General features: G+C 46.8%; 1 protein-coding gene across 3 annotated transcripts in view; it reads left to right on the top strand.

Moving 5' to 3' along the window:
- The window catches only part of HARBI1 (harbinger transposase derived 1), a 45,377-nt gene extending 22,493 nt beyond the window's left edge, over positions 1–22,884 (top strand). Inside the window, exons 1-4 of one of the 3 annotated variants that reach the window (XM_085646677.1) lie at positions 9,866–10,760; positions 11,618–11,674; positions 12,472–13,240; positions 21,846–22,884. In XM_085646677.1, coding sequence (XP_085502803.1) covers positions 12,571–13,240; positions 21,846–22,255 — 1,080 coding nt within the window. In that variant the 5' untranslated portion in view covers positions 9,866–10,760; positions 11,618–11,674; positions 12,472–12,570 and the 3' untranslated portion in view covers positions 22,256–22,884. Of the gene's footprint in view, positions 1–9,865; positions 10,761–11,201; positions 11,345–11,617; positions 11,675–12,471; positions 13,241–21,845 lie in introns of those variants that run through there. The other 2 variants (XM_085646676.1, XM_085646675.1) reach the window with 2 other exon arrangements.
- Positions 22,885–26,972: the final 4,088 nt, after the last annotated feature.

The following is a 26,972-nucleotide window of genomic DNA, read 5'->3' on the forward strand; positions in this document are numbered from 1 at the left end:
GTACAGAACTGCTGGCTGTCAAGGGCCTGCGTACGTCGTCTGGGCAGATGGCGTCCATTCATGCCAGCCACGCGGGTTCTCTGCGGAACGTCAATACAGACGTGGTCTGCAGACCGGCCTGGCACAATATGTCACACTTCAAAGGGACAGCCTGTATCCACAGGACATCCTGGACGCCATGTTACCTGCCGTGGGCTGGCATTAGAGGTCGCTCATCACAGACACAGCCTGTGTTCACAGATCACAGAGACGCCATGTTTCGTCCTAGGCTGGCATTATCGGTCACACTTACTCATGGCTGCACGTCACTGGAAAGCCATATGTTTAGTCTTGAGCTGGTATCATAGTAGGCCAGGCTTCACTGGGACAGCCGGCAGCTACGTCACTCGGACGCCCTGGGTCCATCCCTGGGCTGGCATTGTAGTTCAAGCTTCACAAGGATAACCCAGGGCTACGTGTCTCTAGGAAATGTAGCCAGTCCCAGATTTTTATTTTACAAGCCAAAGTGAGCTGGAACTCAAGCCCAGTTAGGTCAATGACAAAAATTAGGGTCAAGAGGTTAATCGCTGGCATTCGGGAGACATTTGAATGTACTCTTGCCTACCTAGCAGAAAAAGTTTTTTTAAATACAATTGCTACATGCATGGAAGCTAGTGCATGGAAGATGGCACATTACACCGACAAACCAGCATTGGCATAGCCAATAGGTCTCGCTTTTGGGACCTGTTCAGAGGTTGTATGCCTGAGTAAATAGCTGTGTAAGTGATTGTATGACTGAATAAGTGGGTGTGTCAGTAGCTGTACGGGTGAGTATGTGGCTTTGTAATTTGTTTTATGGGTGAGTGAGTGAGTGGCTGTGTGAGTGCCTGCATAGGTGAGTGAGTGGGTGTGTGAGTGGTGGTATGGTTGAGTGAGTGGGCATGTGAGTGGTTATATGGGTCTGTGAATGGTTATGTGAGTGCTTCAGTGGGTATATGAGAGGTTATGTGTGAGTGGTTGTATGGGTCGGTGAATGGGTATGTGATTGCTTCAGTGGGTGTATGAGAGGTTATGTGGGGGTGTGAGTGGGTGTGCGTGGTTCTGTGAATGGTCTCATCAGTGAGGTTATGTTATGTTAAAAGTATTTATTAAGCGTGCATACACTAGCCGGTTTTTGGCACTGGTTACAGGAACATAACTTACAGCTCATAATCTTATTTATATGCTTGTGTGAACAACCACGTTTTCAAAAGTTGTCTAAATCTGGAATAGCAGGATGTTGATCTGATATTGGGAGGGAGGGAATTCCAGATACGAGGGGCCAATACGGAGAATCTGGCACCTCCTTGCCTCTTTTTCTTGAAGAGAGTCATGACCAGAAGGTTGAGATGCGAAGACCTCTGATAACGAGAAGGAGTGCACCCCACACGGTTTACTTAAGTGTGTCAGTTTGACTCAGAAATGACCGGCAGACCATCTCACTCACAAAAACATGAACATTCCTTTATAATGCTTTTAATCCTTTATTACAAATTCATTTAAGTTGTTCCTTTTCTATTCCTTAGCACCTTTCTAATGCGTGCATCGTGTCTTGTTGTGAACCATTGACATCACTTTTGCCAGGCGACGCTTTATTCCCATAAATACCTGCCACACCCAAAAATGAGCGCTGGCAGTAAAGTGTTCCCGGTGAGAGCAGCAATGTGAGGATCCGAGGTGCGCTCTTCTAGTAAGGCGTGTCTTCTCAACACACATCTTGTCTCATTACTATCCTTGTATTGTCAGCAGCAAAGAGTGTTGGACATCAACTCTTTCTCCACGCTCCGTCCCAGAGTCCAGTCGCCTTGTTCTGCAAGTTTCAAGTGCAACTCTCTGTGGTTACGTTTAGTTCGAATCCACGAACAGCATGTTAAGCATTGTTAGCACCATCTTTATGATTTCAAAGAACTGCGTTACAAACGGAATGTTACAACTTGTTTCTCTTTCCCAGTGACATGGATGCTTGGAGGTACACCAGCCTTTAAGGGTTTGCATATTATTGCTAACGCATTGCTTTAGGATTACCGTGCCCTTTAGCTAAAGAGGAGAGATTTTTTTTAGGCTCAGGTAAGAAATACATCGATAAAACTCAAGCTTTCTATTTAATTATATCCTACAATGAAAAGCTTGTTTCTTTTTCCGTTTTATGGGGATTTACACTATAGAAACTAAGCAGGGGTCTTGGCACACCTAACTAGAAGATGGATTTTAACATTAAAGACCACAGGTTCAATCCCGCAGAGCTCTATACCTTTTGACGTGTATGATTGTTTCCTTTTCAGTACTGGTTATTATGACCATTTATTAGCTAGGATGCGCTGGTTATTTTTCCAGCACCGTAAAGTTTATTTTTTTTGTATTTCAGCATAAAAAGCATACTATTTTGTAGAAACAAATAGGAAGCGAGAAGTGGTAGAGCGGATGAATCAATCCGGTTCTGGCATTCCATGTAACTCTAGCACAGCGATTATGGACTGGTGGAACTAATTAAGAGCAGTCATGATCAAGAGTATATAAAGGAAGAGCGGCAGTATGCAGCTTTACTATTTCACATTAACAGACGACTACCAGTTTATGGACAGGAGATGAGATACCAGAAGGACACTTTTGTTTTGTTTTATTATGACCGTGGGGCACTTTAGCTGAGGATGTTTTCTATATGGACACCGCGTACTCTAGCTACTTAGGTCAGTATATTTTGAGTATTTTGACAAGGTGATGCTATTTACTGATCTTGCTCCCAAGAAGATGTGTGCTTCAAGTCCATATGATCCCTGTCCATATCAGTGTAGCCCTTTGTCCACCTCCAAGGACGTAGCATAATATTGCCTATTGCTCCAGTCCTGAGGTGGGACATGACGTGCACGTGTAGTTTCAACACGTTTTCTCGTGGGAGTTGTAGTTTACTAAGAGCTGATTTGACTGTTCGGCTGCTTTCACCAGACTTCATGAGCCGGCGTTCCTCGCATGTTGTTGCTTGTTTAGAATCTCACCGCATTCACAGCGGTTAAGCGTTACAGAACGCTTGGGCATTGAGACGCACATGATTTAACCTACACACAATCAGCGCCTTTGTTCCCTGTGCACATTAGAGGTAAACACCGCTTGGATTTGTTTTTTATCTAGCACTCCTGGTGTGTTTTTGTGCATACCTATATATTTTGATGTTTCTTTCACCACAGAACAATGGTGCACAAAAGGACCAATACAAGTGTCTAACTTTCTAGGCAATGGCGTAAACTCTATTTGCACAAGTGCAGGACGTCTGCACATTCGCGAGTTTTAAAGGCATGATGCAGCTGCTTTCTCTGGGGGATGGAGATGTTGATTTCTCGACCATACGTGACTCGCCTGCGTGCAGCCTGATCAAGGGCCTTTTTAGGTCTCGGCTGGTGTGGGCTGCGCACGTGCGCAGTCTCGCTGGAGAGATTTAATGATTTTGGGTATTTTCTGTAAAGGGCTTTAAGCCCCGCCCCTCTTTTCCATTGGCTGGCGTCACCGTTTATGCTAAAAGGTGGCCAGCCATTGGAAAAGAGCCGTTCGTGACGTTTACTTTTGGCTTTTTGAGCCGTCCCATTTGGACGGGCTCGTCTGCCTTCCGTGCGTCGTGAAAGGTTTCTTATCTTTATGGGGCCATGTGTTTCAAACACATGGCGCCATAAAGACAAGAAATCGGCTGCAGTGCGGTCCTCTTTCACTTTCGGACCGCGCAAGCTGTTTGCCAAGCACGCTCAATGCTCCACATCTATCATTCCAAAGTACTTTAAGGGACAGAGAGAGGTGCTTAAGCCTTCCTTGGATGCAAGCGGTTGAGGTGAACTGCCTCCACAGCGAAAATACTAGTATTCTATGTTTGGGGTGATCGGCGCTATGTGCAAATAGCCTGCCTTTCTAGGTCGGAGGTGGTTTGCCCCCTGTGCGGAGAGCCTGGCATTCAGTGTTTGAGATAACCTGCGGCCATGTTTTAGGTGACTTGTACCGGATCCAACGAGGAGACGATAGCTTCCCTTAAAGCAAACCCAGCTGTAATTGCAGTTTACGTGGAGAAGGGACTGGCTGATATTAGGTGGCCTGAATTGTGCATATTTATGGGAGGTGTTGCTATTTGAGTTTGACGGGCCCGAAGCCGGGTGTTCTATGGCCGTCCATTCCACGGATCATTATTAAAGAGTCTGAATCAAACGTTTATCCCCAAGGGGCTCAGGAACAATCTCCGTTACCTTAAAAGCTATGGATGGGATATCCCAATCTCCTGGGAACCGCTGGTGTCTGCGGGCCCTCTCGGACTCCCTCTCGCTGGAGTGCCCTCCCTCGCTCTGCATTGCAGGGTTTGGGTTTCTAGCTGTGCAGGGACCGCCAAGGAAAGGTTTTCTGTTTTCTATAAGCAAGGGAAGGGAAAGTGCAGGGACACCGGTGCAGGAGTGTCACTCTCGGGGGTGTAGTGCACGTGAAAAAACAGAGGTAAGTCAACCGGGAGAAATAAGCATGCACGATATTAAACAGCTACTCGTGCTCTCTCTCCTTTTTTCCGACCCACCCCGTAACGCGGTCCCGTACCCGAAGGAGCCACGCTCCTCCAGGAACTCGATGTTGCATCATGGCTATCCTATCCACAATGAATGAGGGGAATTATTAGCGCTCACAACAAATGGAATCGTCTACAGGCGCTTCTTTGAGGGTGAAAATGAGATATTGCTTCTCTTAAGACTAGGGGGCACCCTGTTCCCTGTATGATAGATATAAATCTCCATTCAGCACACTGCGGGAAATCTCACCGGATGTGAAGGCGTTGGAAGCTTAGCATAGCTGATGCTGTGATGAGAGTGCTGCTTTAGGTGTGAATGGGTCAAATAAATTCAGAAGAGAAAACAATTAATCTGATTAGCGGGAAATGACCAGCACAAAAGTGTCATACTGTATGCAAGAAGAAGGAGTGCATAATAAGCCCTGCCCCGTTTAAAGTTTTATAAGTTGGCTGGGACTCGCGGACCCACTTTCATGCTGATTACAGCACATGAACTTGGTTTGGAGTGACAGCAGAGGGATGAGATCTGACTCCAGCCTCACACTGTCTTCCCTCGAGTGGGAATGCATGTGAAAAACTCCCTAAAGGTGGGACTGAGTATTGTGATCACTTTGAAGTTTACTACTTTGCATCCCCCCACTCACTACTTTGCATCCCCCCACTCAGCCTCCCTCAGGCACAACATACCCCCCTATCTCTCATTCAGCCGCATCAGATCCCAGATTAGACGAAATTATGATCACCTTGCACCAAATTAAAGCGGAGCTACATTCGTTCAAGATGATGCTGTCGAGACATTCGTTGCGCTACACGCAATCTAAGTTCTATAAATCACACGAGCACCTGGACCTCATTCCTCCTGCCTCCAAAATGCCCCCTCCCTGTTGGAAAACAGTTCCTTCCCACAACGCTCGTACACGCCCTCTTCGCACCTCCAATTTGCTTTCGGAGAGCGATCTCCTCTCTCTTCTGCATTCTTACGAACCTCCCCCCCCCCCCCATCTCACTTCCGCCCTCTCAGACAACCATCCCGACTATCCCCCTCAACCCTGGCAGACCCGCCACACACAACAACAGAGGAGTCTGTGCTAATAACCTTAGAAGAATCCTTGTCCCTCAAGACCCCTCTTCTTCCCTCACTGCTCCCCATCTGAAATGCACTCTTCTAAACTGCCGATCAGCCTCTAGACATGCTGCCGACATAGCTGACCTCATCATCTCACAGGATCTTGACATCCTAGTTAACAGACTCATCCACTCCGCTCCTCGACATCCTTGTACCACCGAACTACGACATCATTAGACTCGATAGATCGGACAAGATAGGGGGGGTGGCATAGCTTGTATACATCGCAGCAGCATCACCATAAACAGAGCCATTTCACCCTCTTTCCCATCCTGCGAATACTTATGCCTAAACATCTGCTGCAAGGGCAAACCGGTATGCTCACTCCACATCATCTACCATCCCCCAGGTGACAACCTCCTCTTCATCGAACACCTCATGGAGTTGATCTCCGCTAACAACGGGCGTCAAAACTCCCAAATATTCCTAGGTGACTTCAACCTCCATTGGAATGACATTAATGACTCAGGGGTCAACAGCTTCAAAAACTTCCTGGATGATCTAGCCCTCATCCAATCTTGTAGTAGCCCAACTCACAACAAAGGATCAACCCTTGATCTCATTATCTCCAAAGCTGACGTCATCCAGGTGGATTCGATCCAACCATGCGACTGGTCGGACCATCACATTATTGCCTTTCACATCAAAGAAACCTTTAAACTCAACTCATCGCAACCCACGAAACCTAAGATCTGGAAAAGAGACTTGAAAAAAAATCAACCCCAACTCACTACCCGCCTCCAGTTATCACCTGCTCCAGCCCCCTGTAAACACCTCAGACGTCCATGTTCTCACAAATCACTATCTCAACGCCATGACCTAGATAATTAATGAGGCAGCCCCCCTGCAACTTAAGAGAGCTCCCATTAAAGATTCCAAGCCCTGGTTCAACACTCTACTTAATGAGGACAGACGAGCCCTCAGGTCCGCTGAACGCAATTGGAGAGCAGTCCCATCGGCTCTCCACCTCAATCTCCTTAGGAAAAAGAGAAATGCTTACTACAAAAAAATTAAGCACACTAAAGCTGACTTCTTCAGCCACCAATTAGACCAAGCTAAGAACCGGCCCAAAAAACTCTTCGAGCTGGTCAAAAATCAATCCAAGGAAGCTCCCCAACGGGCTCGAGACCTAGCTCGCCCACATCCTAATTGTCAAGAATTCTCCACCTTCTTCAATCTGAAGACTGACAACATCATAAAGGATCTCCTTAATGACAGAGCACTACACACTGCCCCTCATACAGTAACCACCCCCATCACATGTCATTCCCCCCCCCCAAGGCCTGCCTTAAAAACGAGGCAGCCTGGTCTTCCTTTGAGACGTACACTGAAGACACCCTAGGCAAGATTCTCAACAACCTGAAACCGGCCAATCACTTCACTGACCCTCTCCCGGCCAATGCAGTCAAAGCCCTCTCCCCTTGGCTTCTTCCACTCTGGACCAATATCATTAACAGCTCACTCCAACAAGGCTGTATCCCGGACTCCCTCAAAGTAGGCCAAGTCTCACCTATTCTAAAGAAACCCACTGCTGACCCTCAAAGTAGGCCAAGTCTCACCTATTCTAAAGAAACCCACTGCTGACCCTACCGACCTTAACAACTACCGCCCCATTTCCAATATCCCCACCTTGGCCAAATTGTTGGAAAAATGTGTTCTCCGACAACTGACCACTCACATAGATCACTTCAACCTACTGAATAAACACCAATCAGGCTTCAGAGCGGGTCACAGCACTGAATCGGTCATGACACACATTCTTGATGATGCGCTACAAATCCTTGACCAGAATGGTGCATGCTTACTCATCCTACTAGACCTCTCATCAGCCTTTGATACGGTCAAACACCAGAAACTATTAGACCTACTGGAGCATAGGATGGGTTTGTCTGGCACAGTGCTAGAATGGTTTGCATCCTTCCTGCATAACCGTGCACAAAAATTCAAGGTTAACAACGCGCTCTCCAATTCCTCTCCTGTATCTCTGGGGGTGCCGCAAGGGTCCGCACTTTCACCATCCCTATTCAACTTGTTCATGGAAACTCTCACTGAAATCCTGCAATCATCCAATGTGCAATTTCATATGTATGCGGACGACACACAACTATACCTCAAGATCAATTCCATCGAAGACATTAATATGCTCAACTCCACACTCACGATCACCCAGTCTTGGTTATCAGAAAACCATCTCAAACTGAACGCATCAAAAACAGAATTCCTCCTCATAGCACCACCGGCCAAGATCCCTTTAATGCATGACTTGATCAAACAGCTCACCGCGTTCAACATACAACCAACTATCGTGGACTCAGCAAAATCCTTGGGGATCACTCTCGACAACAAGCTCATGATGCAAAAACACATCAGTAACGCCACTAAGAGAGCTAACTTCCAGATAAGTATCCTAAGGAAACTGAAACCCTTCCTGCCAGTAGAGGACCTCAAGTTAGCAGTACCAGAGCTAGTTATCCCTTGTGTTGATTACGGAAGTGTCTCCCTGTGTGGCCTCCCAAAAGCTGCAACAGCACCCTTAAGAGCGTCGATCAACGCTGCAGCTAGACTCATCACTGGCTCGAAAAGAACTGCACACATTACCCCGGACTTAAAATCCCTGAAATGGCTTCCTTTTGAAGCTAGAATCCACCTAAAAGTGGCGTGCATGACCCATAAAGCCTTACACCACAGCTCTCCCAGCTACCTCGCGCAGAAACTGACAATCTCTGGGGGTTTAAGGTCCTCCAGGAGTGCTGAAAATCTTTTACTGAAACCCCAAAGGTTCAACAAAAAGAAAACTTATAATCGATCCTTCTCGGGGATGGCGCCCAGAATTTGGAACGCTCTGCCCCCCGCAACCAGACGGAACGCCTCCAACGCCGCTTTCAAAAAAGAAGTCAAAGCGTTTCTCATGGCTAAATTTACATGAGCTCTTTCTCCTCAGACCCGAGTTCTCGTGTTTCCTGTTATAATAGACAGCACCAATCTGTAATCCTCCTACTTTATGTGCACAAACTATTTTTTTTTATGATTGTTTACCTGCATATTTTGTATTGTTCTACTTACATCCAGCTGTTATGTAAAGCGCTCTGATATCCGCAAGGATCTTGTTCGCGCTCTATAAAACTTTCTAAATAAATAAAAATAAATATTACTACTCTGCCAGGATTGTAGTGGGCTCGTGCAGAGGCAGTGGCGGGAGAAAACACGCACTAGAAAGTAAACCCAAGACAAGTCTACCCTACCCACTGAATACGTCCTGCTCCCCCCTTCTTCAGACCCGGCTGGCAGCAGCTCCCCCATCCTGTGCCTCCGGGATGCTGACCTCCCTTTTCCGGGAACGGGGATTTCTGACCAGTGGCCCCAAAGCAGCACACACCCTAGCAGCATCAGCAGCTTGGGAGGCAAGAGGCCAGGCACCCGCAGGTTGAATGGCTGGAGGAAGGGAAGCGACTATTCCTGCCTCTGTGCCCCAGTGAGCACTGTGCACAGCTGGAGTTGAGAGTAGGCTAGAGACCGGGGTCCTCCCTTTACCTGGAGGCTGCAGCCCCACAATCCAGTCTCTGCACTGTTCACCGGAAGGTGATACTCGGGGACTTCGATGCTCACAGCCCAGCAGAGAGGAGTGCAGATGCAGGAGACCGATGGTGAACAGCGGCATCTAAGTGCAGTGTACGCCTGTGAGCACAAGCAGTGGAAAGTGGAAGCAGCGTGCAGGAGCCAGAGAGGGTCAGTGTCAGGGAGACCACTACTGGGGCACAGGCTGCGGCTCAGGCTCAAGCACACGGGGGGGGGTTGGGCGATGCACACAAGCTCCTCCCTACAGCCCACAAAGGTGCTGTGTCAAGGTGGACACGGTGGGTGCCCAGTTTGGTAGATGGCACAGACTCCCTGTTCTCACCCTGGCACCCAATGAAGAAAGTTCCCTGAGGCCCCCGCCCCTATTTAAATAAAGTCCCGGGGTGGTGGTGGTCCCTGGGGCTCAAAGAACCTTAGGGGAGGAGCCCCAATGAGCCCCTCTCCTGGAAATAAAAAAAATGCCCCCGGGACCTGGATTCAGAACAAGTGCAGGAGTCCGCACTTGGTTTTTTTTGTTTGTTTTGAGGTTTTTTTCCCCATCTGAGCTGCAGGTTTAGTGTATTCGTACCCTGCTCCTTTTCTTTTCTTGTTTTTTTTTTTCTTGTTTTTTTCTTCACTCGGCTTAAGCTGAGTCCCAAGATGGCTGCCATCACTTCCTAGTTGAAGTGTTTGCAGCCAATCAGAGCTCTGCATGAGCTCGTCATTATTCACGAATTAGCCACAATAGTATATATAGAAATTTCAATTTCCTAAAATATCTCAACAACTACTGAACAGGTTTACAACAAATAACTTAAAGCATAATCTGCAGACCAAAATCTACCTTTCTGCCAAATTCTGTGCAACTCCGTTCAGCTGCAGGCATGTCTAAAGAGTCTATGGGAATTAACATGGTAAACACTGTTTTTTTACCCTCCTTTTTTCCTGGCCCCTGCTTGATGGATCGCTCTAAAACGTTCCATGCATAACATGATTCACCGGGGCACTTTTTGGGGTAAAATTTAGTGACGATTTGTCAAACATTGCCAAAAATATAGGCCAGTGAATTTTTTTTTTCCTATGTACAAATGGTCCCTAACAATAGCTACCTACTGTCAACTGCTAGTAGGTAATATATATATATATTTATTCACAGGTTCTCTCACAGCTACCTGCCTTTGCGGTTTCGTTGCTAGGATGCTCTGGGTTGAGTAGAGTGAGCTGTTCTCCATCATTCTCTCTGTTAGAAAGGATCAGCAATTCATTTTATCGAGACACTTTTGCTCATTGTGTATCAGTGCGGTATGCCTATCGCCCTGGCTCCATTGAGGCTTCCCTTTAGAGTGGCCCCACCCCTTTGGCTTTGCCCCAGGATCACTCTGTGACGCACCTACTCTCCTGTGTATTTTAGCAGGACTGCGGTCTTGCTCTCTTCCTCCTCGTCTCGGCGTGTGAAGGGATCTGGCCCCCTCGGGATGATGTCCGCGCGCTCCGTAGCAGAAATGAAACCAAGAAAAAGAAACAGAGGGACAACTCGTGAGGACAATTTGCCCTTTTTATACTTATTCAGAGAGGGAGTGAAGGCTCACCAGTGCAGAGGCGGTATTACCATAGGTCGGTGCACGTAAGGCTGGTTTAACCGGGAGGGGGCGAAGGGTGTACGAAATACTACGACTCCTCTTTTGACCTCCTCCCGACCCAGCCCGACACTCGGCTCCGTACCTGGCTTAGCCACGCTCCTCCTGAAGCGTGGCTGGGCGGAGAGTATGTCCGTTGGCCTCCGGGCGTTCCTCGGTCTCCGGTTTCTGGCAGGAGGCGTCTCTGCTCCTCGTCTCCGTCTCCGTCTATTCTCCAGTCTCCCTGCTCCGCTCACGGATTTCGCGTCCTTCCGGGTTTATCTTCTCTCGTCATCCAGCTTTGGTCCCATGCGATAGGTTCAGGGCTGATGACGTCCTCTTCAGGGGCGGGGTCTTCGCGTCTGGCCGGCTCCTTAAAGAGATAGGCTTCCGAAACGGGAGATCACGTTTCCCATGAAGTCGCGGGTTCGTGGCTCCAGTCCGCTAGCTGAAAGGGAAGGAGACTGGACTTGTCAGTTGGGGCGGCCCACCACTCCGTAATAGGTATCGTACCCTTTTTATACTTTTCCACAGAGTGGGGAGCACCTACATCGTGACACGGCGTTGCCCACCGAGCTCTTTAGGTTCCTGGTTAGATCCTGTATGTTCCGAGGCTGTGGTCAGTGGGCCTCCCCAGGTTGCTGTTGCATACATGAAGACAGGTTTTTATAGACTTTTCTTCATTTTTGTGTAACCCTTTCCAAGGCCTTTCTGTATGTGCTGCTCCCTCCTTGAATTCTTTCTTCTCTTCCTAAATCCTTTGTTTTCTTTTCGCAGGCCCGGGCTATTGACATCCGGTTGAAAGGCACTGTGGAACCTCTACCTTATAGTGAGGTAAGTCATCATGACAGTGTTACAGATCTCCACTTGGCAGGTTCCCAGGGGAATCCTCCCTTCCTTTGAATCTGAGCGAGCTGGGTTATCTCAAGTTGTGAACTGATTGTGATTCCACAATGTTTGTCAGTGGAATTAATTGCAGGTTAGCATGAATACGAAATATTTCATATTTCGTACAGCAGTCTGGCTTCTGCCCTGATCTTTTACACTCTGATAGCATTTTCCAGTCAACAATTGTAAATTAAATATTTAGTTACATTTTAAGTGACAGAACCCATGACCTGTAGCAAAGGCTGCCTGGAAAATGTAAACCATGCTATGTAATAGAGGGTGATGGAATAAATGTGTCCGTCCCTTTTACTTTCCATAGCTGTACTTTGTGGATCTGTACAGGGGACCTGCACACAGACAGCAGCCCTTCCAGAGTGACGCATATGACTAGCTGGAAAGAAGAACTGACTATCCCTTCAACAGAGTCAATACGTCTGATTCTTTTCAGAAGGTTGCAGTCACTGCAGGTGCTCAAACACCAAATGTTCAGAGCAAACCATGTGTGTAGTGAGAATAGTCGGGGGCTTTTCACTGACCAATGGGGTGGGGTGGAAGTAACCATGGTAGCATTAGGGTACATGTTGCACCACTGAGTTTAGTGGGATGGGTGTATCATCGTCCTTCTCATATTTTATGATGATCAGCTGTGTTCCACAGTGTGTTTGTGATAATGTGCACCTTGGATACTATGTGTACTCTATGCGCTCCACTAGTCTTCTAATAACATCTCTTATTTCCTGCAGACTGAGGACCTAATGCGGAAACTGAGTCACTGAAGCAAAGCAGCCCTCTGTGTCCCAGTCTCGTGTGATCTGGGGCTTGCGACACAAGACCTGGTAGCCATGGCCATATCCATCGCAGTGCTGGACTGCGATCTCCTGCTCTATGGCCGTGGACATAAGACCCTGGACCGCTTTAGACTGGAGGATGTCACAGATGATTATCTGGTGTCAATGTATGGCTTTCCCCGCAGGTTCATAGGCTTCCTGGTGGATCTCTTGGGGAGCAGTCTTTCCCGTCGCACGCAGCGATCCAGGGCGATCAGTCCAGAAATCCAGATTCTGGCAGCCCTTGGCTTTTACACCTCTGGATCTTTTCAGACTCGAATGGGAGATGCCATCGGAATCAGCCAGGCCTCCATGAGCCGCTGTGTGGCCAATGTGACAGAGGCACTGGTTGAGCGCGCCTCTCAATACATCCATTTCCCAGTGGAGGAAGCCTCCTTGCAGGAGCTGAAGGATGAATTCTATGCGCTGGCAGGAATGCCTAACGTGCTGGGTGCCATGGACTGCATCCATGTAGCCATCAAAGCACCTCACGCAGAGGACCTTTTATATGTGAACCGGAAGGGCTTGCATTCTCTGAACTGCCTGCTGGTCTGCGACGCCAAGGGGAAGATACTGAGCGCTGAGACGCATTGGCCAGGGAGCCTGCAGAACTGCACGGTGCTCCAGCAGTCGGCACTGACTCACCAGTTCAAAGAGGAGATGCATGTAGATGGCTGGTTGCTGGGTGAGTGCTGCTCAACAAGCCCCTGAAATACTCTGAACGTGTGTTCTAGTCTCGCTTTCTGTACTTAAACATAAGTGTAAGAGAGTTTGAGAGGTATATTTAATGTTTGTACCGTGCAATACAATTTAAAACAGACATTGTTTACCGAAGGGGAATTATTGGTACATAGTACAGTAAGCATGTGGGCGAACGCATAGACCTAAATTGGGTATTTTACTTCCCTGTGGCTCAAAGGGGTGCTTGTGTGGATGTTGATGGCGCGGATAGTCCTCTTGATACATTTCAGATTATAAAAATACATGGTGACACTGTACATGGTTACAAACCTTCAAGGAACACGTTCAGCAATTTATGTATTTACAACTCTTTTGGGGCATGTAAAAAGTCATAGAACATTCTTTGACTCAAAGAAAGGGGTGATTAGGTTTTTGCGGGGGCTACTGTAAAACTCCTGAAGTGAGTGGCTAGCACATTAAATCAGGTTGAAAGATCGGAAACGGGATGTTATAGAGGGTGCTCTTGGTGAGACTTGGAGGTTCCGCTATACAGATCTGATGTTGCTTGTGGGAATATGAGCTAAGACCTCAGAAAGGCAGTCGTAGATGTGCCATGGATGGCTGTGAGTATAAGCAGGCTTGCAGAGACCTGTGCTTTTGACCAAGAGCCAACCAGTCTGCTTCTCCAATGTCGGTCCTGAAGGGCAGGATCCACGACAGATTTTGAAGATAACCACATTTATCTAAATGTGGAAATGCTAAAAATCTGGCATTGATCTGGCCCTTCAGGGCCAACATTGGAGAACCTGGTGGGGTGTGGTCAGTGCTTCATTTTTACAAGAATATTTGCTGGCTTCCAAAGGTTTGCTCAGAAGATGGTATTGAACTTCTGCTTTCTGAATACCAAGGCTGCGCAGTCTTGAATCCACCTCCTTCCTCTTGAATCCACTCCCGGACACTCCCTGCCTGTTTATCTCACTCTTACAGGTTCTTTTTTTCTGCTTTCTACTTTTGTTACTGTTTTTCTATATTTCCTCCTTTCTCCCATTTGTGTCTTTCTCTCTCTTGTTCTGGGTTATAGTCTGATAATAAAATATAAGCGGTGATCCCCAAAAATGTGTCGGTGGGCCCTATCTGCAACCAACAGCTCAAATGAAGCACTGGGATGATGGGGTTGTGTGTGGTCGGTTTTGTTACTTTATCCCACTCTTACAGGATCCTGTTTTCTCTCTTTGTTACATTTTTCCATCTTCTTCTTCCTGTCCCCATTGTGTGTTTTTCTATCTCTTGCTCTGGATCAAAGTTTGATGAGCTAAAATAAGTGTCGGTCACCACAAATATGTGCCAGTGTGTCCCACCTGCAACCACCGGTCAAATTAAGCTCTGGGTGTGGTTTTGAAAATTTTATATCGTTTTGCTGGTAATATTTAATACTTTAGGCACAAAAAGAGTGTTGATGACGGCCCACTAGTAGATTATTGCATTAGTCTAGTTTACACAGTACAATTGAATTCATTGGTCCTGAACGCCGCTCCCCTGCTGATTATCAGCATAGCCCAGAGGCACCAGGTCGGTCCTCGAGCCCCACTTAAACTGCTGTTCGAGTCACGGTCACTTCTCCTACTGGTTTTTGTTTGTTTTGTATTTTTTGTGTGTTTTGTAGTTTAGCCCATATTCTTTTGTATTTATATTTACTGCTATTGCCCCTGTTGCTCTGTCATTACGTGTTCTGCAATAGTTGACTGTTTTTTGTTGTGCTCTCTACTGTGCTGTTGTTGACTGTTTTTTACTGCGGTGTCTTTTCCCGTTGCCCCAGCCCTCTGCCCTTTCGCCTCCCAGAAAGCACCAGCCAGGGCTACTTATTGAGGCTGCTGCATGGCCGGCGCACCAAAGGCTAGCCTGTCTGCGCCTGGAACGTGCCCAGAACCGTACAGATACTCCACCGCAGAATGCCGTGCCCTGGACCCCAGAAGCGACAACTTCTGCTTCGCATCACCGTGCACCACAGAGGGACCCTTCACCTGCATCCACTCTCGATTCACCTACACCAACCAACACTACAGCAACTAGCGCCATGCCAGCCATGGATGCCAACAACCTCCCCAAAACAACTTTGCTGCCTCCTGATTAACGTCAGATCACTCTGCTAACATGCCACAGAAGTTTGGGACACCATCTCACCCTCGTGCCCGACATGACTTTCATTATGGAGACCTGGCTCAACCCCACATAGGCCCCTGACATCACCACATCAACTCCCAGTGGCTGCAAGATGAAATACCATGACTGCATCAACAGACTCCGAGGTGGCATTGCCATCATACTCAAGGAATCAATCACCTGCTCCATCACAGACGACGACACCACACTGATCATCAAACACTGGAACTTCCATCTCTGAGCAGATGCCAGTACCATCATCAAAGGCACCCTTGCGTATAGATGTCTAAGACCACGAAACGGACTCCACGACGCCATTGTTAAATTCCTCATTCTGCTCGCCGTCTAATCCAAACACTATGTCTTCCTAGGAGATCTCAACTTCCACCTAGATGACCCCACTGATATCAACACCACCGAGCTCTTGAAAATATTGGACAATATCGGCCTCAAACAAGTGGTCACCAACCCCACACACAAAGCAGGACACACGCTGGACCCACGCTGGACCCCATTTTATGTCCCACAACAGAATCAGATACAGCCACACCTCGTGACTAACTTGGTCGGACCACTACATTGTACACTTCATCCTCACCTGTCCTCCGCCCACCGCCCACAATTGACACAGCGCCCCCCTAACGCAGCTGGACAATGGTAATTCAGCATCAATGGGCCAATACCCTCAGCACCGCACAGCCCAATATTGCTACCAACCTGGACCAACCAGAGAACTTCAAAACCTGGATCACCAGCACCCCCAACCAAGTAGCTCCCACCAAACTAGCCAGAAACGCACATCCTGGACAGTGAACTCTCCATGAAATGTCAGGTCAGCGCCGTTTCCTTAGCCTGCTTCTACAGGATCCACATGCTCTGAAAAGTCTGCAGACGGCTCTCCATCAGCACCAGGAAAACTGTGATGCAAGCCATCATCACCAACTAACTAGACTACGCAACACACTCTGTGCAGGCACAACCACCAAACTCATGAAAAGTCTCCAGACAATCCAGAAAGTAGCAGCCAGACTGATCCTTAACCTGCCTAAGAGAACACACATCACCTGAAGGCCCTCCACCAGCTCCCCGTCCAGAAGAGATACCACTTCAAGCTTCTCACCAACGTGTACAAAACCCTCCTTGACCAAGGACCAGCCTACAGGACCCAAGGGCTGTACTTCCATCGGCCAACCCGGAATTGCCACTCCACACACCTTACCCTCTCACAAACACCACGCATCTTCTGCTGCCGCTCTGGATGACTCTCCTTCTCTTACCTCACCGCCAATGCCCTTCACCTCCGCACCGCACCTTCGCTGACACACTTTAGGAAGGGACTCAAGACCTGGCTCTTCAACTGATACCTGCAGCACAGTGCCTGGATACCCTCTGGGCGTGATTATCTGCTCTATACAACTGCGACTTGATTGACTGATTGGTCATTTGTGCTATTGTGGTAGTAAAGAGGAATTTTGTTGAACACCGAAGTACACCAAAGTTTCTGGCAGAAATGTTAAAGGGTGTCGGAAGGAAATAGTTGTATTTGAGGATGAAGGTGCATGCTGATGAAGAGGGAAAGTATAAGACTTTCATTTGGTATAAGTTCAACATGAAGAAGCATAAAGCCATCCACTGCCAAATGGCATGAGACAGTTTGATACTTATTTGATGTTTGAGTCTGGAGGAACAGAGGGTTGTGGGTCATCCTATAGAGTAGGTACAAAAACTAAAGGAGGAGGTGATAATGAAACCAGCATTGGGACCCAATGGTCAGCATACAGAGTCGAACTAAGACAGAGTGAGGCAGAAGAGCCTCTGGAATGGAAAGAGTTGCCATTAAACCATTAATATCCAGCCCGGAAAGTGAGACTCTGACCGAGAGGAAGATCTTCTGAAGTAAAAAACAAGCATTGAAAATGCAATAGGTCTCGCCTTTGACTAAGTTGAAGCCATTTGCCATGCTAATGGTATTATATAGCAAAGCAAATGGCTTTAACTTAATAAAAGGCGAGACCTATTGCATTTTTAATGAAGCTGAAGCTATGCAATACTGTAGTGGGCAGAAGAAAAATATGACTCATACAGTAACAGTCCTACGGATTAAGTTGGGTGACTGAAAGCCCCTATAACTAAGTATAGTATTCAAATAATTTTATTGAAATCAAAAACACCTTCGCTGATGCTAGACCTAAAAATGAAAAACAAGTAGATTGTGACATAGGACACAAAACACAAAAGACGCTATCGGATTTTGTTACTCACTTTAACAGACCCATTCGAACTACTTCCAAGCAATCCTCTACCCTTTGTAAATAAAACACTAACAGCCTCTTTCACAACATGAAAACAGCACGCTAAGCACGTTTGAAATATTATATAAAATTGTGGTCAGGTCTATTTACGAAAAAATATATGTTCTGAGGCCCTTAGGCTTGGGGAGAAAGTGAATGAGGAAGTGTAAACAGAACGCGCAAACGCACATTTTCATCTTAAAGTGACAGATTTCTCATCTATAAATTACAGCGCGTGTTGCTTAAATAAGTAAAACGAAAAGCCCTGCCCAAACAAAGAAAAGAAAATACAGGCAGATAGATACCAGCTTAGAAACTTATACTGGAGGGCTCATTAGCAGATCATATAAACAGCCCTGGCACGTGCAGGGCCTATGCCCTAGAAAGGGAGAACACCAGGAAAGAAAAGGAGAGAGCCACACAGGACCACCGTGAAAGGTGATACAGACATGATTAGACAGCGACACGAGAAATAAAATAAACACACCGACTGAAACACAGATAGACAAGCACCAAACAAAAAGAGGAAAAAGGCACCCAAGAGCTGGGAAACAAATAAGGAATCATAACGAACTGAACGGTACATGTAAGTCAAAAGCACCTACAAAGTTAGTGGGAGATGGACAAGAGAATGTTGTAAGTTGGCCAATAGAAAGAAGTACAGCAAGAGAACGAAAGTGGGGATCAAAAAAGGCAAGGAAAGAGGGCAGAGGCGAGCAGATCGAATAAAAAATATACATAGAAACTTGGCAAGACTGAAAGAAACCTGCCCCACCACAACAAGACAGTGTGACTAGAGGTTTGGGGTACACTAGCTTCTGGACTCCGTTGGACCGTGCAAAGCCATTTAATAACTAAAATTGAAATCAGAGCATTGGATTGCAACAAAAGAAACAAACACTCCGTGTGAAAAGGCCCCCGGCGGCAAAGTCTACAAAATCCTGGACGGCAGCAGCTCCGCCGAGCCAGTGAGGCTCCGCGAAGGCGGGGTTCGGGTTCCACTGTCGCCCTGGGGCAATTACAGGCACCTCTGAGCTGCCCTCCACGCAGTGACAAGGGCAACCCTGCCCGATCGGTTCCAGCCACTGGAACAACGGATCCTTTCTGTGCAAAGTCCCCAGCCACTGCCCCTTCTGTGTCCGGCCTCACATTGTCAGCATGGAGTTAGAGGGCATAAAGCAGAAAGAAAGAGCAAAAGTGCAATGGGATAGGAGAAACCCGCCTTAGAGCAGAATAAAAATACAATACAGGAAAAACAAAGCTACCGAGTGTATTACAGAGAGGGAGAGATAAATAAATAATGAACAGAAGTGCCATGGAGAAGAGGAGATTCAAAAAAATGACATGAGTGCCTTAGAGAAGAGGATAGAGAGAAAATAAAACTAATTGCCTTGGAGAAGTTAAAAAAATACAAGAACTGTCATGGAGTGGGAAGAGAAATGAACAATTCAAGAGGGCCGGGGAGTAGGAGGCGCAGCCTCATTGTTTCCAGAGAGTTACTGGGTAAGTGACCGCGGGTTTCGAGGCGCTGCTCTGTTACTTCTCGGCTGTCTCGCTGATCCGAGTAGCAGAAGCTTGAGCTTGTGGCGGGCGTTCTGCTTGTCCTTCTTGATCCGCCGCTCGATCTCCGTGTTGATCCTGTGCTGCTCCTTCTCCTCCGCCGAAAGGCAGCAGCCCGCCATCCTGCCCGACTACAGCAGCAACAAGTGTGCCAACGCGAGACCAGCACCTGGCTCCTTCCCCCTCCTACCACCAAAAACAGCTCCGACACAGTTAAAACCAAATCCCGCAGTCCCTTCCCTGAAACGAGCACTGTACCGCAAAGGCAGCCAGGGAAATGACTTTTTTGGATAAGAAATGTGACTCCCAGACCATTCCTGTACTTAACTGTACAGATATATCCAAATGTCATTGTTGAATACCTCCTTTTCTCTTCTGTTTGTGCAGAGCTCTAGATTTACACATACCTCAGAGTCTCCTCTCGCTTCACAGGGCTTAATTTCAGTCATAGATTGGTTTAAGGCCAGGGCAGTGTGACTGTAGCAGTGCAATAAATATAATTGGAGTTAGTGATAACTTTTTCATTTTTTAACAAAAGGGGAATATAAGAATGATGAATAAGGAAACATGGTGCGGGTGGTAAAGCGCCCTATCTTGTTGTTCTGGAGGACTTCTTTCGATTCAAACGATAGATGTGAAAATTAGAGACTCCTGAGAAAATCCAATTTGGCGAGGAGTTTTAAAATCCCATAATAAACGGGCGGTTAGATGTATGATTTATTGCGGGGCACGAATAGCTGGTATTATGTGCTATTAGCAAATTGGGACCGAGAGAGAATCTCTCCCTGGGCGAGGCCCTGCCTCGGCTATTGATTTGTAGTCACTTGTCAGGTTGACACCGGGAAGCAATGAATGGAAATGGGCTTTTGATCGCATCGAGGTGTGGGCAGGGGGAAGGTGGGCGTGAAATTTCTGCAAGTTTTCTATCTCTGCTGGTTGATTAGATATTGTTTTCTTCTTTTAAGAGCTTTCACATTCCAATAAAAATGCTAAGTCACCCGGGTGAAAGGGTTGTTGGGAAGTGAATATCGAGGTCAGGTTGAAGGAGTTAACGGTGGAGAAAAACCGTAGCACCATTTTAAGTGCTTCCCGCTGCCCCGCCCGCCTTCCTTCTTTATCAGCTTGTGAAAAATGCAGCTGAGTGTATGTTACTCACGCGAGCGCGCGAAAGCGTTTGGGCCGTTGGCTCCCAGGATGTGACCAGAGTAGTCGACATCTGACGAGTACTGTGAAATTCTGAAGAATGCTCGGTTTAGTGTTGCAAAGGAAAGCCACTGCCCCCGTGCCCTTGTTGGTATGACCCGTGGCAGGGCATCGAGCTTTCACTTAAAGTGAAAGCGCGATGCAAAAGGAAACACGCGGCTGCCTTTATGAAAACTGAGTGAGAAAAAAAAAGTGCGTGGGGACAACTGAAGCAGAGAGTGTCACGCCGCCGGTAAAAGATCAAATCCTGGTGAGCGTGGCCAAAAGGAGACTAGGCGGCAACAAGCAAGGACTAAGAAGCCTCCATTACAATGAAAAGCCTACGTTTTGCATGCAACATGACCAGAACCAATTAGAAAGATGGGCGGGGCTTCAACTCCGCCTCCGAGAGCTTCGGAATCTGAATTGATTCTAAGAAGCCCTCGAATGCCGAGAGCAGCCGAGACCTAAAAAAACAGACCTAAGCCTGCAAGTTCAGCACAGCAAGCTGTAAACTGATAAACAGATTGATCATCAGAACTGTGAAAGATCTAGGATCATTCCAGAAATGTGTGCTCCCGAGAAAGATACAGAAACGAAGACCGGGACTGAGGTAGCCAGAAAAGACTCGGGGACTGCAAATCAGCCACCAGTCCAAATGTAACTTACTAAGTTAATACAACTACTGGTACATGATCAAAATTGAAGTTTTCAATATATAATATTGTGCATAAAATTGTAACTCTAGTTTATAATGTGGCATCCACCAGAGATGTCTCCTAGTTTCATCTGGACAGTGCCTACATCACCTTATGAGTGACATCAGAATAGTCCTACCTGGGAGCAAAGGCCTTTACTGGCCAAACACTATTTTTACTAAGCAACAAGGTCATGGCAGAACAAGAATCTCAGTCGTGTTAATTCTATTCACCACCCATCAAAGCCTCCTTGGCCTTTACAAGCTTCCTCTCTGTCAGTCCTCCACTTTCACCATATCCAATCAGAAGCCTTCTCTTTCTTCAATTCACATCACCAACTTCTCCCAGTCCGAATCTGCCTAACCGTGGTCTTTCTGTACTTCATTAATCTTAAAGGCCGGCTTCTGCTGAACTCTGCTTACTTAAGGGGTACCTCGGTCCTGCTCTGTATGTTGCTTGATTTGTTTTTGCTCTATGCTAAAATAATTCAACCTCTACTCATTTTTAAAACTCATTGGCACCCTTCATGAGGTCCTGCACAATAGGAAATAAGTAAATACTTATGCCAATCAATCAAAGCATTAATTTGCTGCATGCAAGTTTGCCTTCTTTAATAATCAGAGGTTGCACCACAAGTTGAAAAAATAGCGTTTCTCTGTAAGCAACGTGAGGCTTTGTACCTGCCATTAAATGTATGTTTTTTCTGGGTTTTTTCCAGGTGATTGTTCATTTTATCTTCGCAGTTGGTTGATGACACCTATGCACATACCCCAGACACCTGCTGAGTTACGCTACAACATGGCACACTCCGATACCCATGACATGATGGAACATACCTTTCGATCAATACGTGCTCGGTTCCGCTGCTTAGACGGCTCCAAGGGCACTCTCCAGTACTCTCCCGAAAAGTCCAGTAACATCATTCTGGCATGCTGCGTCCTGCATAATATCGCCTTAGAGCACGATCTTGGTGTGTTGTGTGAGCCAACATCGATAAATGCAGAGCAGCAGCAGCTAGAAGAAGATTTCGAGCATCTGGATGCACTGGATGTAAAGGCTGAGCGGATCCGCCAGAAACTTGTCCTCACTCACTTCAGTGGGGAGTGTGATGGCCTTACAAGGAAATGAGGGCGCAGCACACCAAGGGACACTTAAGCATGGAGAATCTGGATGCCAACAGATGCGTGGACACAGGCCTAGAAATCTGTTTAAAAGCATAAGTGAAATGATTTAATGCTGGTTTATTGGCCCTGAACATAGCTGGGGCCAAGATTGTGTAACATGGGTTTTAAACAGTTCTTTAGGTAGTAGGAAGGGGAAACTGCCATCACATTGCATGCGTTAGAACGCATGCGATTACAACTCGGTCGTTACAACAACTTGCTCTAGGGGGTGCTCTAAACTAAGGAATAGTATAATTTACTATTCTAACACCTTCCCTACTGTTGCACACACTGGAGTTGGAATAGTAAATTATACTATTCCTAAGTCCAGCGCGCCCCCTTAGAGCAAGTCGTTATAACGACTTGCGTTGTGATGGTACTGCAATTTAACAACGCGGCCGTTGTAACAACCGCATTGTAATCGCATACGTTGTAAATGCATGCGATGTAAAGGGCTATTTCGTAGGAAGATCGCATTCAAAGTCAATATTGTATCCCTTTCTTGGTGTCGGTTTTGTCATTATTTGGAATAAATCATATTCTTTTAAGTCTGACATTCTGGCCTACATTACAATAAATATTTTGTTAATCTCATTCTCATACCTTGTTCTTTAGTCCTTTTTCTATTGTTTAAAATCAGTTCATAAGATTGTTTCTTTCTAGCAAAAGTGTTAGTTCTCTGGAAACAGCGAGGCTCCACTTAAGTTCATATGTGTTTCTCTCACTTTCGGTTGCACAAGTTTGTTGTAGGTGTCCTGATTTATTTTGATATTTTTTGTAAATTGTCTCTGGATATTGATCTTATGATCCGTTAGATATGTGTTCTTGATCAGGTTGAGGTTGGGTTTTCTACTACTAAATGAAGCTCTCTCGGGGAGAGGAGTTGGCCTAACGGCTAGGGTGCTCGACCTCGGACCTCGGGAACTGGGTTCGAGTCTCAGTAATGATGCCAAACATCCTGTGATTCTGGGCAAATCACTTAATCTCCCCATGCCTAACAAAAAATGAATGTGTGTCCTCATGTAATGTAACTGGTGCTATGTAAAGCGCTCTGATACCCGATTGGAATCGGGTCAAGTTTGCGCTATATAAAACTCTGCAAAAACAAAAAATACTGTAATTCTGTCAAAAATAGTTAATTTCAAGCATCAGTCCATAAAAAGAAATACACCCATTCTATTAACGTTACATTTGATGATGCTAATCATACACCATTAAGACTAGTGAGGGTGAATACTTTAAGCTGATATAGAAAATGCAGTGATTGCATAGACCTTGTGTAGGAGAATGGCTTAGTATATGGTGCACACTTATTTAAGTGGAGCACCTTGCACTAATCTAGACAACCCTTATGGTGATTTTAGTGGTCTTAGACAAACTTAGAAAGCACTCTAAGTGGTAGCTGTGGAGAGCACCCTTCAGGCTTAGGCCGGAAGGAGTGTGAAGCAGCTTGTTTTTACCCGTACCAATCATAAATTGGAAAAGAACCAGACAGTGCAGCTATAAAAATTTGTATTTATTATAAACTCACTAACACATTGCAATATCTCCTCCCTGGAAATATAATCATAATGCACACAATACTTCAGTAATAGAACACGTAAGTAGCACAATTGCACTGTTGTCTCCAAGGGAAGAACATACCATATACTAATAAAGTGGAATGGGAACCAAGACTGAAGTTGAGACTGGACCCAGAAGACTTAAAAGAGCCGGGGACCCAAGGTAAGTAAACAGCAACCCCACAGAGGTCGTGTGCAGAGTGGAAACACGACCGTGTACTGAATACAAGTCAATGGGAAAGTCACGGTTGGAGTTTTGAAGAAGGAACCTTCCCAGAAGACCCTGTAGAAACCCTGTGGAAGATGGAAGGTTGGAGAGTCACCTCACCCGTGGATACCCTGGAAAGCAGGATACCTACACCAGGGAATCCGGGTGCATAGGTGCAAAGTGTCGTCGGGAACCACCGTAGACCACAATGGAGGACTTCAGGAAAATATGACGCTGGTGAAGAAGGTGAGAGTCCGGTGGAATCCAAGGGCGGATTCGGTAAGAGAGGTACCTGCAAGCAGAGGGGACGGAGTCTATGCCACTCAGGACTGACCAGGAGGCACAGAAGACGAATGCCCACCGACGTGGGAAGATGCAGGAGAGTTGACGGTGACCTTGGCGCTGCAGCTGTGCGGACCAGGTGACGCAGTGGAAGACCAGGAGCCGTTCACAAACTGTCCCACGTCCGATGTCAAGAGCCAGGGAGTCGGTGTCCAGCAGGAGCGCCAACAAGCCTTGGCAGGGGCAACAAATGTGGCAGACTAAAAAGGTGCAGTGTCCGGACCAGCAAGGTCCAAGGGACTCACCAAGTACAGGAGAGTCTGAGCAGGCCCGAGCAAGCAGGGGAGCCCACTGGAGCCAAGAAGACCCACAGGCCAGAGGCACAGGTGTCGCAAGAAGACCTCAAGGAACTCACCAATGATGCTGTCCCACGGTGCAGAGGATGTGGTGAGGACGAAGATCTTGGTAGCAAGAGATGCTGAAGGTTCATGGAGTCCGAGAATCTCTGGAGAAGAGAGTCAACAACCCTTGGCAATGGCAAGTTGATGCGGTGCACAGGAGTGCTGTTCCAGTGGTTCCGACGAGGGATACTGGCCTCAAACTCAGTGAAGGCCTCGAGGACATTGCAGAACCACCACCTGTGTTGCTGAACCTTTCGGAGTCCGGGGGAGCTCAGGAGCAGTAGACCGGTCAGCTTCGTTGTGGTGCCTGCAGATGCAGGGGAGTGACCCCTTCACTCCAAGGGAGATTCCTTCGGATGTCTTTGATGCCCACAGGCCTGTAGAAGAACCTGGATGGAGCACAGGTACAGACGATGCAGAAGACTGCCAGGACAACGAGAGCAGGAGTCTTCCAGATGCAGTCTTGGTACCCAAGGCGAAGTCCAGTAAAGTCCAAAGTGCTCAGACGGTTGAAGATGAAGTGGTTTCGGATCTGAATCTCATTCCACGACGAATCTGAAGACCCACCCACAGGTAAGCCCTTAATTACCTTAAGGAAAGGGTTGGGGGCGATTAAGGGGTCCCTCCCAGAGGAGGGGCTGGACAGTGGAGAGGATATTCCCATGTCGTTTGCCCAGTTTTGCACTAGTATGGGAGCCAACGATTCCCTGAACTGGTTCCAACTGGACTATACAAGGAGGGCACAAAATGTGCCTTCAAAGCAGTCTAGTGGCGCTGGCAAGCGCCCCCACCCTAACCCAATACATTAGGTCCTTTCTGGGATAGGAAACCTATTATCATACCTTCCCCTGCTTCAGCTTAGCTCAGCAGAAGGATGGCAGACTTGTGTCTGTGGTCCACAGCAGCCATCGCTTGCTGTCAGACTCTGGAAGACTGGTACCGGGAGCACGGGGGCTTCCCGGAGGAGCTCCACAGTGCATGGAATCATAACTCCCACACCGTTTACGGCGATGGGGTATGATTTCAACATGTTTGATACCAAACATGCTGTTGTGTAATTCCTGTATTACCTATACAGGATCTGCACGTTTGGATAACATAAACTTTGGGATTGATAGCAGACTGATTCCGTGCACCCCCACCAGATACGTTATCCTGTCTGTATCAGCTAGCTCACAGTGCCACTATAATCTCTGCTTACAATGGAGAGACTAGATTCTGGCAACCTCAGAACATGACAACCCTGATTCCTCAGAATCGTGGAAACAATATACTACCTTTCACTCAGTCACTCATGCTCATTTAGTTTGTCTCAGAGATCCACAGAATAAACATACTGGGCGTTTGTCAATAAGAAGTTATTGAAGTTATTATTCTAGTGTAGAATAGATGAGCAGTAACAACCATTAGACAGTAGCAGAGATATATGATTAGCAGTACTACCAGAGTAAAGGGATGGTACGGTTCTACCATTTTGCAGTAATCATGAATAAATATACAAGTACATAGAACACATGATAAGAAGTGCCTACTCCTATGATGCCTCCCAACTAAATGTACCTAGCATCTGTGTAGGTTTTATGCCAAGAAACCCTCTAGGTTCTAGTCAACCCCATTACCTGAGAATGAAAGCATATAGGACCCCGTCCTGGTCTTGAGTTGGACAACCCGCGAGGGATGTTAGACCACTGCGAGCTGGAGTGTCTGTAAGCAGGAACCTCAGCGTCTCTGGTCAGTGTGTCAGCCGGGAAGTCTCGGTCTCCTCTGTCTTTCTAAGCAAGACATGATGTATATATACCCATAGGTTTCCCCAGGGGTCCTACCTTGCTGTGTTACTGTGTCGACCTAAAGGATGACGTCGGGCCTGAACTTTGTACAGAGGTAATATACAGGAGATGGAAGTCTTGCTGTGCTTCCAAGAAACCTCATGCATTATGTATGAGATTCGAACTAGGGAAAAACCAGCGTTCTGAATGCAGTTTCGTATCTAGATAAAAGGTCAGTCCCTAAGAACCATTATGTATGTAATGTAGGGAAGCATATAGGTAAAAGGTTCCAATGTTACCTGTGCCTATGTAGGGTACCTATATGGAATATAACACTCACTCCTCTTCCGACTGGACGACATATTTAACTTATTACCGTACTACTAGCCTAACTAGATCTAGGTACGCACAAAGTTTATAAAACATTCGTTTTGCTAAAAATGTTTAAAACTTCTCAAAAATG

This window comes from Triturus cristatus, chromosome 3_1, assembly GCF_964204655.1.
Source record: "Triturus cristatus chromosome 3_1, aTriCri1.1, whole genome shotgun sequence".
In the NCBI taxonomy this organism is placed as follows: domain Eukaryota; kingdom Metazoa; phylum Chordata; class Amphibia; order Caudata; family Salamandridae; genus Triturus; species Triturus cristatus.